Below are 18,531 nucleotides of genomic sequence, written 5' to 3'. Positions count from 1 at the left end.
GGTTACCTTATCTTATACACTTTCTGCAGTTATTAATACCATCATACTATAACATAGTAGGTGTTAGATACCGTCTGCTGTTAAATTATTAATTCCAAAATTAACCTCCATATAACTTGTAAATTTGTTCCATTCATTTTTTAATTTTGTACTATTATGATGCCTGATTCTTTGTGTCAATCTCGCTAGTTCTATATACTGATGCAGTCTCACTTGCCAATCTCTGATCGTAGGCATATTGGGGGATTTCCAATTTTGCGCTATTAAAATTCTAGCCGCCGCCGTGGCATACTGAATAAAGGTTTGATCCACTTTCTTTATCTCCTCACCAATCATACCTAAGAGAAACGCCTCGGGAGTTTTAGGGAAATTATACTTCAATATTTTTTTCAATTCCTCATATATGAAAATACGCTTTTCAATTTAGAATGCATTACAGTCATACTTCGGATTGCGAACGTGATCTGTGTGGGAGGCACGCTTGCAACCCGCAGTGTTCGCAACCCGCAGCGCCGTGTCTGCGCAAGTGCGTGACGTCATTTTGTGCTTCTGCACATGCGCTGAAACCCGGAAGTAACCTGTTCTGGTATTTCCAGGTTCAGCGGGGTCCACAACCCAAAAACGCAAACCTGCAGCGTTCGTAACCCAAGGTATGACTGTACTAGATAAAATTCATAGAAAATGCATTATTTGCAGTTTGTATATATATTACAAACACATGCAAAAAAGCTGGGTTAATAGTAATAAAATACTAAGGGAGTGTAATAGTAGCCCAGAATACGGCCTGAAGACATCAGTTGGTTTCTACTTCTGGAACTAAGCAGGTCTGGTCCTGTAAACTCTCTTGAGAATGAAAGACCACCTGGGAACCAGAGGGAAGCTGCTTAGGGCTCTTTGGAAGAAAAACAGGATACAACTGAAATAAGTATTTATTGCTTCCAGTCATTGCATAATTGGTTTCTGCGACCCCTCTAATGTACAGGCACTGACATGCTCATTTTGTGGAAACGATGAGAGACAGGATGAATGTCAGGTTTAAGACACGGACTCAAGAAAGCGCAGGGAATAGGAACTAGTGTCACCAGATAACGTTTAGTTGCTAGTGCAAATGGTTTAATACCTCATTTTCACCCCACCACTAACCCCAGAAAGAAAGTTTATACTCGGTTGTCACTGGAACGTCAGCAGCACATAGATGCCTGAGAAGTTTTGCTTTACTCTGCAGCCCAATCCCAAAGACATAACTTTACTGCGAACCCAATTTTAAAAGTTCTACTATGGAATCTAGGCTCATGAAAAATGTACAAGGGAGCTTCAGACTTGCCTTCTGTTCTGCTGTCATGGTAAGGCTTTGTAGTCTAATGGTCATATTTCCTAAGCTCTGTTCAAATGCTGCCACGAGGTGAGCCTGTAAGTTGAATTGCATTACACAATCAAGACTGTACCTTTGTAGACTGTTTGCAGAATAATGCAGAAGATAACATTACGGCATGCAGAATGTAATCCACAACCAGCTAGTCCAGAAAGAACAGCACAGACAATTGAAACCTAGCAAACCTAACATTCCTGAGATGACAAAACCATCAAACTAAGTGGCCACACAATAACCACTGATGCTTCTGCATCTGGGTCTAAGTGTCACCTGCCATGAGCTAGCAGTTCCTGGCTTGGAGCTGTGATAACTTCTCCAATAAGTCATAGCGAAGTGTCATAGCAAAGTGGCCTGTGAAGTCTTCTGGCCTCAGGTATGTTTATACGTGGTGAATCTGCTTAGGATGGCAACTTTATAACCACTTCCTCCAAGCGAAGGAAAAGCCATGACAAATATTTATCCCGTATCAATGTGGTACAGTAAAGTCTTGTGCAGTCATTCCAGCATTGTTCATCATCAGCACATAGTTGCCTTAACCTAACTAACTGTTCTCACATTCACCGTGAAAACAACCATGAAGAGTATGATAACACTGGGATATGTGGCTCTTGCTCCCTCTGGCCTCTATAAAAACAAGCCTGGCTGAACAAGTGAGAAAAAATGGGAGAAAATAAAACAAGCTTAGCACTGACTACATGTGTTATGAAGCTAAAATGTTTACTTAAAAAATACTGGAGCGAGTAATTCCCGCTTGAAAAGATCTGCCAACTATTCAAAGAACCAGCGAAGAGTCTCAATTCAAATATTAGTAGGAAAAGAGGCATTTAAAGGGGGAACAGTTAGTACATTCCATAGTGCTGATTAAGGTGATCTCTCTGTTAGATTTGGATAGTAGATGTGAAACCAGCCCAAAGGATCAAAAGATGTTGCTATTTGACAATTGTTCCAAGGGTAATATCTTAGTAGGTGTTAATTAGTACTATATGAATTAATTGATCAGCACAGCCTCCCCACCCTGTGCCCTCGCCAGATCTACTCCAGAGGGTTTGGGGAGCCCCTAGAACAGTTTTAGGGGGACACAAGGAGAGGAGGGGGAGAGACTCTACTGCACAAGCGTAAATACTCACAGTAATGGGACACATTATTTGGATACCACCCACAGTTAGTCTAAAATGTATTACCTTTAAAAGTTAATGTATTTTCATTTATTTTTTTATACCAAACTACATCTGAAATTCTTATAAACCAGCTCACTGTTTATCACCAGATTGCTTCTGTCTAGCTATTTAGCTATCTATATTGTACTCACATTGGCAGTCAACTGTGTTGTCAGAGCCGAGACTTTCTCTTGGGATGCATCCAACTCCCTTCTTAGCTTGCGAATCTAAGTATTATATTTCAAAGGAATATTTTGTTTGACAAAACAATTTTCAAAATTAAGTTACACAAAATGAGAAAACGTATCTACCTGCTTTTGGAAAAGATGAGAGAGAAAATGTAAACAGGAATCCATATCCAGACCAAACTTGAAATGACAATATTCATAAACTAGTAAGCAGAGGCTGGGAATGACTTTTAGGCAGAGGGCTGGATCAAATAGTGCCCAACCCTCCACGAAAGCAGCTGGATTTGCATTTGGCTCCAAATTTAAACAGCAATTAATGTGAGCTGAGGTTGCAAAGGAGCAACTGGGCTTGTGTGGCTTACGAGTGTGCTTCTGATTGTTCCTCTGCAGCCATGCCTTGCATTCAGTGCTTTTAAAATCTGGTGCCAAATGGAAGATGTGCTGATTTTGGCAGGGATCAGATTCATTTGGGAAATGTGACTGGAAGCTCTTGAGCACAATCAATCCCACCTGGCAGAAGTGTAGCTTGAATTTGGTGCCAAACTGAAATGGCACACCACTGCTGCAAAAAAACACTTGGGCCTCCACACTGTTTTTTAAAACACAAAAGCAGCAGCTATACCCACACGATGCAAATTAGATGATAAGGTATGTAGAAAACTGAGATAAGCACTAAAAAAGAAACCCAACAAGGAAATTCAAACAACACACACTTGGCAGTGTGAAGAATACTGCAAAACATACACACTGGTGGGTTTTCTCTCTCCAGCAGGAACTGGTGAGTATAGATCCCATGCCCAGTTAGATCCCATGCCCATTCCTAAGGTATGTTGTTTGACCATCACTGAAGGATTGCTTGAACTCCAAGTGATGGAACTCCATCATTTTTCTAGTCTTTTCCCAGCTCTTGCCACTGAAACAAAAGTTTACACTTGAAGATGGGGAGTAATATTACTGGACAATAGCCTGGCCAGGCTGTTCAGTGCCTTCAATTCCAGTGTGTCTAGTTTTGGTCTGGAAAATGAACAGCCTGCAACTTGGAAAAGGAGACACAAAATAATGGGTGCCAAACTGAGTCTGGAAACATCTAAGACCAGCGATGAACTGCGGACATCAATAAGTACAATAGCCTTTTCTTAGTCTACGAACTTAATGTAACTCTCAAGGCCAAGAAATACAAATATGCAAGAACCTTTTTTTTGTATGAGCCAGTCTGCGCACCATTTATGACACTGGGTACATACAGCCCTCTTACATGCACAGTTCTGCATATAGGAAGGAGCCTGACAGGGTTGGCAAGAAGAGATTTACTCATGTGGGAAAAGCATGTGCAGAAGGGCAGGATACTGTTCTTAGGGTCATTGATTTTATAAAAGCTGAGACTATTGCCACCGTGAATGCCAGACTTTTTTTTTTTTTAAGTGTGCCTGCCACTAAAGGTGGAAAGGTTACTAATATGAAAGAAAAGGAACTCTTCCTTACCTCTGACTGACATTTCTCTTCAGGCTGGAAAAAAGAATTAAAAATGATTGTGTGAAAGTCATATTGACTATTTATTTGATACCAGATAATATTGTCCAAAAACAAAGGGAGGAAATTAGATGATTTCACATGCTTAGGTATCATAGAAAGCAAGAGGATGTAAGGGCACTGCTAAGCACAGAAATTCTTTTGGTGCAATTTAAGTATGTTTAACATTTTGTGTGCCCAGTTCTGAGCATTAAGATAGTCATTTCCATTTTATGACACTCACCGTTGAGTAAATAGATGATGTGCTTGAAACCAAAGAGAGAGAGGATCCATGCACTAAAGGAAACATAAAAAAGCAAATTGCTCAACTGATTCCTTGTGTACAACACAGTAAATGACAGCAGATAATTCACTGTGGATGCTGCTAGCAGCTTTAACATTTCATCAGCAGCCTATTAAAAAATTGCATCACCAGTCATAAACATATTTACTCAAAAAAATCTTTGCAGAAGTGTCAAGAAGTAAGCTGAAATAAATGGAAGCATTATACAGAGCATACCCAAAAATGATCTCAAAATAAAGCTTTTTTTAAATTTAAAAAATCATTATTGGGATGTAAACATTTGCCTGCCTCTTATGTTTCATACATTACAAAGTTATGATAGTGCATGAAAAATGAAACAGAAGATGATGAGAAGCAGACAAAGTAAAGGTTAAACTGACCAGTCCAGTTTCACCATATGGTTGGCCTGAAGCATAAACAGCAAAAGGGAGTTAAAAGGTTTTATAAATAAAGAAGGCTGAATATTTAGGTGTTAATATAGGTAAAGACTCATATTAAGACAGCAAAGAGGAAAAAATGAATATATTTTGACATTTTCTCTAGTGCGGGTTTCCCCATTCTGGTGCCTTCCAGATGATGCTTTAGCCGAGATTCCTGCATTGCAGGGGGTTGAACTAGTTGTCCCTTGGGGTCCCTTCCAACTCTACAATTCTATGATTCTAGGGACACAATAGTAGTAGTCTATTAACATCTGGAGGGCACCAAGTTGGGGAAGTCTTTTCAAGGGGGATAAAAGTGGGAGAAATGCAAAAAATATGCTACTGCAAAATAAACAAATTCAACTGGCTTAGAAACAGATTTTGCTGTAAAAAGTAAGTTTCCTCTAATGCTATGAGTACGCAATAAAGCTGTGTTATGCAAAACGCAATTGCCTTAAGCATGTCTAGATATGTGGCTGAAAATCTGCCATCAGCAATAAGTAGTACAGAGGCAAAGAGACAAGCTGTTTCATTATTGGCCATCCCACTTCTCTCCCTCACAACAGGACAGAACCTATAGATCCTGTTTCTTTTACACAGGATCCCTTTAACCTCACTCCCTCCCGCCATGCCGGCTCTGTACCAGAAAAGACATTTCAAACCAAGGTCCCACCATGTTGCTTTTCTTATAAAACACATTAATAACCTGTGCTACTTCAGAGACCGCTGAACTCGCATCACTCCAAAGAGCACAACCAGTGTTCAAGGATGATGGAAGTTGTAGTCCAACACCATCTGGAGGGCCACAAGTTCCGCATCCCTGCAGTAGAACATTAAAACACCCCCACCCCCACAGGCCTTGGGCTAATTAAACAATTTATGGCCTTTTAAACCATAAAGTATTGTTTTTGTTTGTTACAGTGGTGCCCCGCAAGACGAACGCCTCGCAAGACGGAAAACCCGCTAGACGAAAGGGTTTTCTGTTTTGGAGGCGCTTCGCAAAACAAATTTCCCTATGGGCTTGCTTCGCAAGACGAAAATGTCTTGCGAGTTCCTGCGGGTTTTCTTTCCTCCCCCCCCCTTTTTCTAAGCTGCTAAGGCACTTATCAGCTGATCCGCTAAGCCGATAAGCTGCTAAAAGCCGCTAAGACGCTAATAGCGCTAATCCGCTAATCCGTCAACGAAAAAACCGCTAGACGAAGAGAATCGCGGAACGGATTCTTTTCGTCTTGCGAGGCACCACTGTACTTGTGTTATGTATTTTTGTGCTTTTTATATCGTGAACTGCCCTGTGATCCTCAGATGAAGGACAGTATAGAAATTTAATAAGCAAAATAGTAAAATAGCAAACTAAAAAGAGCTTCCCTGAGGCAAGACTTAACAACTGCGTGTTTATTGCACTAAAGAAAATAAATAAATAAAAATCTGGAAGTGCCAATAAACAAACAACAAACAAAAGGAAACCCCCAAGAACCAATCTGTATTATTAAAAACGATTTCCACAATGACAGAGAAAGAAGTTTGTTTAATATGCAATTTACATCATGGGTTGAATCAAGTTTAGAGTACACAAACTAAAAACAATTGAACTTTAAACTGGAAGTGGTTCTATGCGCATGATCCAAATTTAGCAGTGTTCAGAAGCTTAGTCCCCGTGGGACTATTGAAAATATGCAGGCTAGCTCTACATGCAGAAACATGATCAACTTTAAAGTGAAGTAGGCTTGGTTGTATGGTCATTCTACATGGATGGGAATCAAAATTCCAATTGCCGTCCTTGCTGAAATAGCCTGTGTGCATCCATACCTCTGCTGTCCTTCAGAATGATGCTGACCACATGTCATCTGGATGTGTGGCTGGCATATGTCTCAGTGTCAAAGGGGCACAGCTAGCCTGTGTGTTCTCAGTACAGTGGTACCTCAGGTTAAGAACTGAATTCGTTCCAGAGGTCTGTTCTTAACCTGAAACACTTCTTAACCTGAGGCATGCTTTCATTAATGGGGCCTCCCGCTGCTGCTGCATCGTTGGCACACGATTTCCGTTCTTATCCTGGGGCAAAGTTCTTAACCTGGAGCAACCACTTCCTGGTTAGCAGAGTTCGTAACCCGAAGCGTCTGTAACCCGAAGCGTCTGTAACCCGAGGTACCACTGTAGAGAGTACCTGATTCGGGCTACAGTAATATTACATTTCACAAGCCCAATAAACATATACCATTAAGTTTTTACTTTCAGTAGCAGCTCCATTCTGCCATGTCTGGCTTTTTTGGAATTTTTTCTTGTAAACTTTGAAATAAGATTGTGTTAGACATTTCCAACTATTTGTAAGGGGACCTTTCCAGGAAAATAAATTCTATGGTGTGCTCATAATCCCCAAGTAAGAAAATGATTCTGTCTTAAGTAATTTAATTTTACATTAATCAAATACAACTAATATTTTGGTAACTTCTTAGTAGACCTAAATGTGTGTGTGTAAGTGTGTGTATAAATATATTTGAAAATCTGAATACTGATTGTGATTTTCTCTTGCTTCAGAACTGTATATTAAATTACTCTACTTTTGGACTTATATTAATCTTGGCATGCCAAGCATTTTGCATATTTCATTCTGTATGCTCTCAATTTCTCCTTCATTAAAGGTTATAATTCTCATAGTGTGCCATAGCCAAAGGAATGAAAATAGTTTTAAATGCTATTATGAATTAAACTAAAAATACATTCATTGCCACTGTTGCATTGTCCACATAATTTGTGGAAAAGGGCAAATCAGAAAATCATATTGGCCTATTAATGATTTAATAGTTTGACATGAAAGTCAAGAAGCAAAGGAATTTTTTTGTCTTAACTCATGCCATTAAAACAACTATTTGTTTTGATTTCTTCCATGGCATTCATAATTCTATAACATGTATTGCAATACATACAAGGACACAGCAAATTCTAACTTTGGCTGGGAAATTTGGCAGTGTGAAATGGAGCGGTAGAGCCACCACCATATTCGAAGCCCTGACACTAATGCTGACCAAGTAAGGAGGAGGGGGCACTGTTTTTAATTTTTTCACTGTACCAATTCCAGGCTGATGCAGCAAAGATGATTAGAGAGCTCTTTGAGAGCCAGAAACCAGCAGTTCCTTGAACGGTCCACCTCCACCCGACTGCCACCTATTAGGGCCTAGAACTGCAGCACGAAATAGCCAACTGATTGATCTCTCTCAGCAAGACAATGCTTAAACTAGGTGAACAGGTTATGAATCCAAACCAGCACTTCAGCTTTTGAAAAATAGCTGGTTTCTAGGCAACATTGCAACTTCAAAGGAAAATCCTGAAAATATGATGTTGCATGTGCCATAACTGAACTTTCCCAGATGAAATCATTATCCACAACGACAGACACGCACAATCCACATCTGACAGACAGTATGAGAAAGAAGCCTGAACTATGGAAAACAAAGATCTACTCTGTTCAAGTTGGGAAATTGCTACTTGGAACATCTTGAACTGAAAGGTAAAGGAAATGAATTTTAGAGGCTCTTAAAAGGTACAGAAAATGGCACCATTCACATTTATATACAGAGGGAAACAATAAGCAGTTGATTATGAAATGTTGTGCATCTTAAAATGCAAGGACACAAATATTTATGCAAGGATATTCTTCAGTAAGAACCATTAGGATTTTATGAGGTATTTGACAGAATGTGTTGACATCTGAAAGCAATGGTTAAATGTTTTAGTGGTCTTAGGCAAATTAGTATCACATCAGGACTCAAGTAAAACATTCCCATCACCTTTGTTTACCTCAATTAACTTTTTTTTTTTTTTAAAAAACCCAACCCTAAATTTTATATTTGCAATTTTACTTAAATATAAACAAGTCAATGTTAATCAACATTATGGTTAAACACTTGAGAAACTTTAATAATGTTTGATTCAGTTTATCCCCCAGCAAATTTCAATTGGAAACTTGATCCAACTTTTGAAAAAGATTTTCAGCTCACTTACCCTCTTCAAAGCCATCCCGGAATGACCCCGAACGGCTCATTGTCCTGCTCTTTTCATCCAGTGACATTGAGCTGTTCCGGAACCGGGTGTCACTGTAAGGATCATAAGGGCCATCCGCATTAGAAAGACTGTGCGTCCGTAGCATGGTTGGGTTTGACAAGCTCATCTGGGCTGCTGTGGTGGGGCTTGCTAGAAAGCAAGGCAGACACAGAAAGTTCAAAAATCTATGCACAAGCAACTACCAAAAGCAGCAACTCTATCACTACAAAAAGGTATCAGTCTCTGTCTACATCTAATTAACTGAAAAGCTATACAAAGCCAACAATGGTACAAAGTTGATTTCAACACATGACACTGAGCTCACTGAGCAATCTTCTAATCACAGACATTCATATTCCACACAGCCTTTCATGTTTTCCCCTCCCCTCATTCCTATGTCCCCTTGAATTTTGGAGTTAGCTTAGTTTGGGTTACTCCTGCATCAGCATCAAGACTAATTATGATTTGTTAAAATGTTGCTATAGCACTAGCTTTGAGTAGTGATCAAGGCAGAGGGAAGGCAAGGAAAGGTCCCCAAGAACTCTGGGGTGCAGAGACAAGGATTGCAGATGCCTAGGCACAGGCCCCAACACAACTCCAGACCTCACCTGAGATGGGTCCTTCTGAGTCAAAACCCCTAGAACAACACTCCTGGGTCAGAACACCTTTAAAAGAACCACTACTGTCATCACTAAGGGCCTCTCTATATTCAGTCTGCCACCTGGCAAAGAATATAATGTACCTGGGCATATATAACTGAGTAGCAAAAGAGTGCAAGGACGCTGTTTTAAACATTTTTAGATACTAATGGCATACAGGGAGTGGGTGGCGCTGTGGTCTAAACCACTGAGCCTCTTGGGTCTGCCAATCAGAAGGTTGGCGTTTTGAATCTGTGCAACGGGGTCAGCTCCCATTGCTCTGTCCCAGTTCCTGCCAACCTAGCAGTTCAAAAGAATACCAGTGCGAGTAGATAAATAAGTACCACTGTGGCGGGAAGGTAAACAGCATTTCTATGCACTCTGGTTTCCGTCAGTGTTCCGTTGTGCCAGAAGCGGTTTAGTCATGCTAGCCACATGACCCAGAAAGCTGTCTGTGAACAAATGCTAGCTCCCTCGGCCTGAAACGAGATGACTGCTGCACCCCATAGTTGCCTTTGACTGAACTTAACCATCCAGGGGTCCTTTACCTTTTACCTTACTAATGACATATGTGGGGCTTGTTTGAGCAAGGTGTCTTGCTTTGAGCTGTCCATGGTACTGCTGTCCCTACACATTCTGATTGATTCATAGTTGCCATCCCTTTTACTTCCTAACACCATGTCTGTTTCCTACCACCCACTGAAACCCTATTCTACCTACAGCTGCACACTCTGGCTTGGAGCTAATCCAGATCAGTGAAAATACTGGTGAAAGCATAATACTAATTATGGCTAGCTCCAAAAACTTTAAAGAAGGGAATTTTACATGCAAGAGTAGGGCAGAGAAAAGAGTGCAAGTCCATGGGACTCAAGTACAGTTAGAAGACTGCATGGCATTATACCTACACTGGTCTTCATTGGTAAGCTACATCAAACAAATGTCTCCTCATAATACATCAATTCTGTAATGAGCAGTGGAATAATTTTCTATCAGACAAAATCCATCACCCAAAGTTACAAAAATGATGATTTGTACAGAGAATGAGTGCTGCTTGTTATTCATTCTAGTTCCAAGAATTAAAGCTCCACTTCCCATTTCATATAGAGTTAGCATTAGCTTAGAATAAAATGGACTCAAGTTTTCCCATCATACTAGCAAAGCTGATGGGACGAGAGAAACAAAAAGCAATCCCTGCAAAAGGCATGAATCCCAAGTTGTTCACTGCAGGTGTGGTCTGGCTTATTTCTTCTATCCTTTCAAGAAAGCACAAGTTCTAAGCAAGCAGTAAAAGCTGCAGGAACAGGCAATATAGGCTTGCATCTCTTACAACATGTGTTTTAATCAGATTTTATTGCAGTGTCTTGGCATTTTATTGTATGTCATTACTGTTGGTAGCTATGTTAGGCACTGGTTGATGGAAAGGTGGGGTGCAAATTTAACAAAGAAATAAATTATATGGTAAATATATAATCTTAATCAAGAACTTTGACACTTTATTAACAGGATTCCTTGAAATACACTTTTAAAAAAATCTCCTTGAAGATGGAACTACTTCAATGCAGAAATCAGTAAAATTACAAGGATAGGCCACAGGTTTCTGCAAGTCACAAAGCAATGCCCCATGGGTATACACTTAGCTTTTTCATATATAGTCATTCTTGTAAACTGGTGAATGTATTTAAACATAACAGTCAAACAAGAGCAAAGTACTCCAGGGTTTGTTTTTAGGGAGATATCAAAAATGGAAATGTACAATATTTCATAATTAGTATCTGGAATTAAGACGGGTATATATGTATGGAATTTTCCTTCTTGAGGTAAGGCATTTACAGGACTGGGTTCCCAGGATGAAGACTGTGTTAATATAGCTGGAGCTCAGGCTATAATCCAAGTGAGCTTTAAAGGACAGGAAGAGTACGGGGTTTGAGAATCCTGAATGCGAATGATATGGCTGTTAAGCCACACACTGATAGGGGAGGTTCCTTACTGGTTTGTCAAATAACACTTTTTTAATATCCAAGTTCATAAGTTTACTGTTCTGACCAAATGTCATGACAAACTTATAGAAATAGTGCTAATACAATAATACAGAACATACATCCACAAAATAAGCCAACTTCCATGATGAAAGACAGGGAAGATATCATAGACACCAACAACCTCAAATCTAGCTTGATTTCAGATTATACCTCCAAATCTCCAAAACAACTTATAGCGATTTTTTCCTTTTTTTTTTTTTTTTGCAGCCACTGCATAGAGGGCCATTCAAGATTACTTATTTTGAAAGAAACCTTCAGGTTTTGTTCTAAGATTAGCTATAATGCTCCTTTTTATAATGCTTCACTTCTATTGTTACTTATTGTGGCAGATCATAAAAAATCTTAATAAACTGTTGAATATTAAGTATCTATATATGCATTAAATAACCTCTATTTTTTATATCAGCAGCAATGCCATACACATCCATAGGAAAAAAATGCCTAATTTAACTACCCTTCCTACTTTTCTTCTCCTGGAATTTCCTGACAACTGGTTTTGTACTTCACTCTTTTTTTAGTGATTTACTTGGCAACCTTGACAGCAAATCTTCTTAGCATCTCAGTTATTTGGTCCCTGGACCAAATAACACTGTTGTAACATGACTACACAAAAAGGGCAGTAGTATCTTTTGCTAGCATTAGATGTCATCAGGCAAGAGCAATTAATGCCATATATGGAGTACCATCAGTGCGAAGATATCCTTGGTCATGGACGATGGATAAATTGCAATTTAGTGTGATTAGGACTGTTGTGTAGCAGAATCCTTTGCTCGCAGAAGAGAAGGGCATGAACTGAATATCACCCACAAGAGATGGCAGCTACTTCCCTTCCCAAGCTCTGAAGCAGGAATGGCCATTGCTATTCAGGCCCTTTCTGCCATGTTTAGCTAAATTATAGTCTCTGTGTTTGAGATGATAGTGCTGCAGCGTCAACTTTTGCCTCTTGCCTTACTGACCACCATTGTGTGGCCCTCAGATGGCTGTCCAGAAGGAACTTTGGCCCTTGTTCCCCACCCCGGGAAACATCCCACGCTAATATACCCTTAAGGACATGACAAAACTGCCTATTTTCCCCCTGGCACTCTCCTCTCTCAGATTGCTAGGCCAGTTACTGCTGGTCTTCCTAAGGCCTCCTTTGCAGATACATCTGTCCTGGATCTTAAAATCTTTGTGTTTGGCTTCTCCCATGCCTATCTCTCTGTACTTGCCTACGGACTTCCTAGCTCGACCTTTTCCCTTTGATTACGGTATACCTCATAATGTAGCCTGCCATACTGAAAGGCCTAGAGAGTTGCTAAGCATTCCATTCTGGGCGATGAAATGATATATAAAACATTACAATGATGTGGAGGAGGGGAACGACTGAATTTAAATAAAATTATTTTTAGAAAATATTTGATTCCGAGTACTATCACCATACAGTTGTGCAGGCAGAGATCCCACTTTCGTTTGTGGTGAGGAAAAAAAGCAATGTGCTATCTGTTACTTTGCAAAGGTAAGCATGCTAAACATGTTCCAATTATGAAAAGCAAATAGTTCACTCACCCAGTTGGGAGAAGTTAAATCTAGTTCCAGAAGGTGATGTGATGCTGGAGCCAGAGGAAAATGGAGAACTGACAACTGTATCCTGAAGTCCTCCTGCAGAGTGTGAACGCAGCCATTCTTTTGCTTCTTCTTGACTGCGAAGTTGTGATGAAGGAGTATACCTGTGCAGACAAAATAAGCTTTAGCATTTGCTCAAAAAATGTTTCGTTTACCGAAAATCCATAAGCACGTGGACAGGAAAACAGGCAGCGAGCCTGAAAGAAGTCTCCTGCCTACCAGAGGCCTTTTCTTTTCTTTTCTTTTCTTTTCTTTTCTTTTCTTTTTTCTTTTCTTTTCTACACTGGATTGTGCCAGTAGAAGGAAGTTAAATGGGGTGGGTGGGGGAGACTTTGGGAGTCTTAAAAATGGCTTTTCTTATATTCAAGCCATGTAAATGATCAGAATTTCACTTCCAAGACAAAATGTTTTAATTTCATTTTACAAATGTTGGCTGAGTATCCAATCTCATGTGAAATGCTACTTTTCAGCACAGGACAAACATGTTGTTGGAAAGGTGGGTGAAGGATCTGTAGAAAGAGGACATAGTGAAGCAAAATGAGATGCATATAAGCATCCATGAAAAGAAATAGTGTGAATTGAGAGGAAGCTTTCACATGGCTAGAGATTAACAAAGCAATCATTTCCTGGGGCTGTCCAGCCACAGGGATAATTGGAGTGGAGAAATCACAACTGCATCCAAAGCTTCAGACTGGTGTGGCAGAGGAAATATCTCAGAGGAGTCCAGTTCCCTCTCAATGGGCTGGCTCAGGTCCCAGCAGATCTTTAGCCTGCCCTGCTCTGCTTCCCTTTGAAAGACCTCGTTGAAAGGCCTTGTGTTGGCTTCTGCTGATGGTAAGATTTCTGGCAGCAGCTCCCAAACAGCCAGCATTTCCTGTGGTGGCGAAGCCTCCTTGACTACAAAACCTGGCAGAATTGGTCAGAAGGACACCTTCACCTAATCATAAACCCTATCAGGGGCGTAGATGCATCCCTAAGAAAGCTACACCAAGCTTGTAAATAGGCACTTACATAAGGTGCACATAAAAGTACAAACTGTCTCCAGACAACTGGGCAAAGATGTTAGCTCTTCCCTGCTTTTCAGGCTGCTGGTTAGAGTATAGGATAGGGTTGCCATACATCCAGAATTTCCCAGACATAGCTAGAATACGGCAGTCGGAAGCAATGTCTAGGCAGAAATCACTGAAATGTCCAGATGTATGGCAACCCATGCTGGAGGTCTAGATGATGGCAAAGATTTTAAGATTTTGCAAAAAAAAAGAAAGCAAGCTCAACAGCTTTTTTTGTGTCCGGATTTTCACTTTTTGAAATATGCCAACCCTAGTATAGGACCAGGAACGGAAAGACTAGATTAAAATTCCCACTTAATCATGAGAGTCAGTGGTGAGCCACAGCCATTATTGCTCAGCCTAGCTAACCTCACATGATAGTTGTATAGGCAATGTGGGGCTTGAGTGAGGGTGGTGGGGTAACAACCTCCCCATTCAGGGAGAATAGGATATAGACCTAATAAATTTTAAAACACACAACAGAGGTCTACTGGTATTTGCAAGAGTGGGATTACTGGTCCTTACAAAACAAAAAGTAACAAAAAAAAGGGGGGAGGAGGAACCCAGGTAAAGCCCATTTATATGCAAATATAAATTTTGTGCATGGCAGGTTCTGGATCACAGTGATCTTCACATCCTCAGTTATTTTTTAGTCTTTGAAGTAAATGAGAATGCACAACTTTTAAGAGGGTACTGGCAACACCACTGTCTTCCTGCTATCAGCCTTGAATTTTGAGTATTGGTTTCAGATACTGAAGATAAAAGTCATTCATGTGTATAGATCTTTCAGGGATTGGAGCCATAAACAGGCACACAAAGTTTAGCACAATATGCTAAAGAATAAAAGTGTAAATACCTACCTCTTTGACATTCAAATACTTTAAACTTAAAAGATGTCATTCATTATTTAGCTGGAGACATTTGACAGGCACAGAAAACAATTCAGACCGACCAATCTCTCCCCACCCTCACCCCACAAATTAGCAAAATGCTTTTAGCACCTAGCTCAGTGTGACAATCAAAGCTGCTGCAAAGAACAATGTCTTTGTAGTGCAGAATAAATTGCAGCTCTAATGTAAAGCCATCATTTCCGTTATCTAAAAAAGTATTTATAATACAGTCTGAAATTGAACTGTTTTGCCAGATACTTTCCACTGAGTGAGTTCAGCGCTTTCATTTTGTTGTATTCAAGTTAATGAACCTAGTAAACCTAGTAAACATGTTTAAAGTCTACTTTCTTTACAAAAGAAACATATTCTTCTATGTAATTACTCTTAATGTCAAATCATATGTATTATATGTTTTGGAAGCAGACATTTATGGAGCACCTGATTGGTTTGATGCTTTTTTGTATTTAAAGTACTAGTATAGCTCCAACTGTTATATTGTAAAATGTGCATTTTTAATGACCTCTAAATTCCTCTTGATCTGCATTTCAGAAGTTACACTGTGAGAATAACATCAACTAGTTACTACTTTGGTCGTAAAAGCTGCAAATTATTGCTTGCAAATCAAGCTCAGTGATGGTTTGTGAGATGCGCTTTTTGAAGAGCCAGCCAGCTACTGTTGCAGTCCCTGCTCAAGCTGAGACGTTATCAGATGGAAAGAAGCATGTAGGGTAAAGGAAAGGGGGCAATGACCTGCTTCAAAGAGGCTGAGGGAAGAAGGAGGAAGAGATTGCAGCCAGGCACTGCAAAAGCTGAGACCACCACCATCACCACCAGCACTACTGACGGCCACAAGAGACACACAAAGCAAAGCTCCAAAAACCACATGGAAAACTGCTTATGCTATGTGGAAACACCAATACCTGAGTCCTTTCTTAGGCAAAGTGTTCCTATCAAGATGAGGGTCGCTGTAGAAAAGTTAAAAGAAAAGAACTTCAGAAGAAAAGAACGAAAGAGGAGGATTAAAGATCAGCTTGAAAGAGAGGAGAATTCACTATTAAAACAGCTGCACCATGGTACTGGAAAAGATAACGAGAGCCCCTGCCAAGCCGACATGCAAAAAACCTTCTTACCACGTGTGGGTTGTGTTATATACAGAACATGCACAAGGGACCATGCAAAATGAAGACTTTGGACCCTCAAACCACTGAACTGCGTGTAAGCAGCATTTTACTTTTATGTGACTTTTCATGGTCATTTGAAGATAGGGATCACACAGTGACCTTCCTGTTTCTCTTCCACAAATGTGGCTGGAAGAAGCTAGCTTTTAATATGAAGTGTGCATGCCTCAGATGAATGCATTTAGGACACAGATGGCCACAATCTTGTTTTCTGTCTCTATCTCTAACAAATGCACACCTCTGAAAATGGCGACTAGGCAAATGACCAACCAACAGGGATCTGGGCTTCCACTTTCAGGAGACCAGGGTACTACTGTGGTCCAGATCACATGTGATTGTTCCTGGCATCCTATACACAGTAGGAATGGCTACTGTTATAAATTCTCACAAGGGCCACCATTAGCCACAAACACATCTGCTTTAAATAAGGTGTGACAGGTGTGTTGATAATGCCACAGTATGAGACATTTAAAAAGCAGTTGCAACAAATGCTTTTAAAATATACTGCTTTAAACAAACTAATAATAATAATATTGGATTCTCCAATGGCAAGACATTCAATCTAGCTGAAAAGGTTTCCCCACCTACTGAAATCTGAAATGGTACCCGTGCAGGAGACATAGAAGCGTTAGAATTAATTCTCTATCAGTTACTGGTGTCAGATGAACAAAGCACAGATGACAGCAACAGGACTTCTGACATATCTTGCTTCCTTGCATTCGTTTTTACAAGGACACACAGATACCCCTACAATCCTCCCTCTCCCACCCCAAAAGCCAAAATGGGTGAGCAACTTGTAACAGGAAATAAATTTCAGCCACGCTGGAAGGGTGGGGGATAGAGGGATCAAGACAAAAAGGTGATACGGCCTGAAACGTGAGGGAAAGCAGCATGCCACCAGAATGCCGAAATGCTAGTGAGAGTTTACGCTGGCAGATAAAATTATGGAACTTTAAAGAGATTGTTCATTTTGTTCTTGGAAAAACTGCTACACTCCCCAGCTTTTCCACATGCCTCTCCCCAGAATAAACTGGGACACAGCGCTGTAAAACGGTCTCTCACTGGCATGTCTTTTGAGTGACGGTTTACACATCCCAGTGAAACACACACACTCTTCACTGAGCACAGTCTTGCACAATACACTTTTGGCTTCTCAAGTGTGAAAATGAACCTTCTCGGCTGTTTGTGCATTCTACTGCCCTGAGACAGCATTACCTGTCCTGCCTCCTGGGTAAAGTATTTCTGCAGAATTTGGGACTAGCAGCAGGGGAAGAGAGAGGGCTAGAAGAATAAAGTCCAACAAGACAAAAACAAAAAACAACAAAAAGAGAGAGGAATATTAGCACAAAAGGAAGAAAGGGAAAGAGCTTTTGTATGTTACGATGCCACAGCAAATTAGAATGTTCTAAGTGGAAAAAAGTTCTACAACGGGGTTAGATAAGCTTCAAAATTTCTTTCAACTCCTGTGGTTTTCACTGGAGAAACATTTAACGTCAGTTCCAACTTCTTTGTTTTGTGGTTTCTTATCCACACAGTGGTTGCATGAGCACCATTTTCCATAGGAATGCAAACTGACAAGGATCTTGAACAAATGGGTAAGTTGGCATGCCGTTGCAGATCCATGACCATAAAACCAAGTTGATAGGTGTCATTCCCAAACCAAAACAATCTGAGGAACTGCAGATACTAGAACCCAAGTTTTGCTTTGAGTGTTGAACCCACCATTGAAATGGATCTGGGAAAGATCTAAATACATGGGTCTACCTATTTCTGGGGTGGATATGGAGGGCAGAGAACAACTGGGAGCATTCTGGTGAAAATGCTTTTATTTAGGACAACAAACCTCCCCAGCTGCCATAGCCCAAGGTGGGTAGGAATTGTATCATTCTTACGTTCTGTAGAAGGCTCAGCACATCTTTTCCAAGAAAAGGTAAATGTAGTAATATAGCTACAGCAGCAATAGTATAGCACAAAAAGCTCATACTATCATCAATTATACCAGAAAAAGTGACATATCCATTTTGTCTTTGTTTAGCTTCTGGAGCCTACGTTTTAACTTGCTCTTACTCATCAGATCAAAATTGTGGTAGTAAGTAAGATCAATGAAAATAGCTCACTTTTGCAATCAAAATAAATATAAGGTGACAAAAT

The 18,531-nt window shown here is 40.2% G+C and overlaps 1 protein-coding gene across 8 annotated transcripts in view; it reads right to left on the bottom strand.

The window, feature by feature from the left end:
• The window catches only part of NAV2 (neuron navigator 2), a 541,062-nt gene that overhangs the window by 32,973 nt on the left and 489,558 nt on the right, over positions 1-18,531 (bottom strand). For 5 of the 8 annotated variants that reach the window (XM_079970617.1, XM_079970619.1, XM_079970612.1 and 2 more), the window contains 8 exons: positions 17,596-17,661; positions 16,123-16,167; positions 13,207-13,367; positions 8,946-9,134; positions 4,471-4,523; positions 4,200-4,223; positions 2,682-2,756; positions 1,325-1,408 (listed from right to left, as the gene is read on the bottom strand). In XM_079970617.1, the coding sequence (XP_079826743.1) occupies positions 1,325-1,408; positions 2,682-2,756; positions 4,200-4,223; positions 4,471-4,523; positions 8,946-9,134; positions 13,207-13,367; positions 16,123-16,167; positions 17,596-17,661 (697 nt within the window). The remainder of the gene's footprint in view (positions 1-1,324; positions 1,409-2,681; positions 2,757-4,199; positions 4,224-4,470; positions 4,524-8,945; positions 9,135-13,206; positions 13,368-16,122; positions 16,168-17,595; positions 17,662-18,531) is intronic. The other 3 variants (XM_079970615.1, XM_079970616.1, XM_079970613.1) reach the window with 2 other exon arrangements.

Source organism: Podarcis cretensis (assembly GCF_951804945.1).
Source record: "Podarcis cretensis genome assembly, chromosome: 1".
Classification (NCBI taxonomy): domain Eukaryota; kingdom Metazoa; phylum Chordata; class Lepidosauria; order Squamata; family Lacertidae; genus Podarcis; species Podarcis cretensis.
Note: the sequence above shows the minus strand (reverse complement) of the source record. Positions and strands in the feature narration are given on the sequence as shown.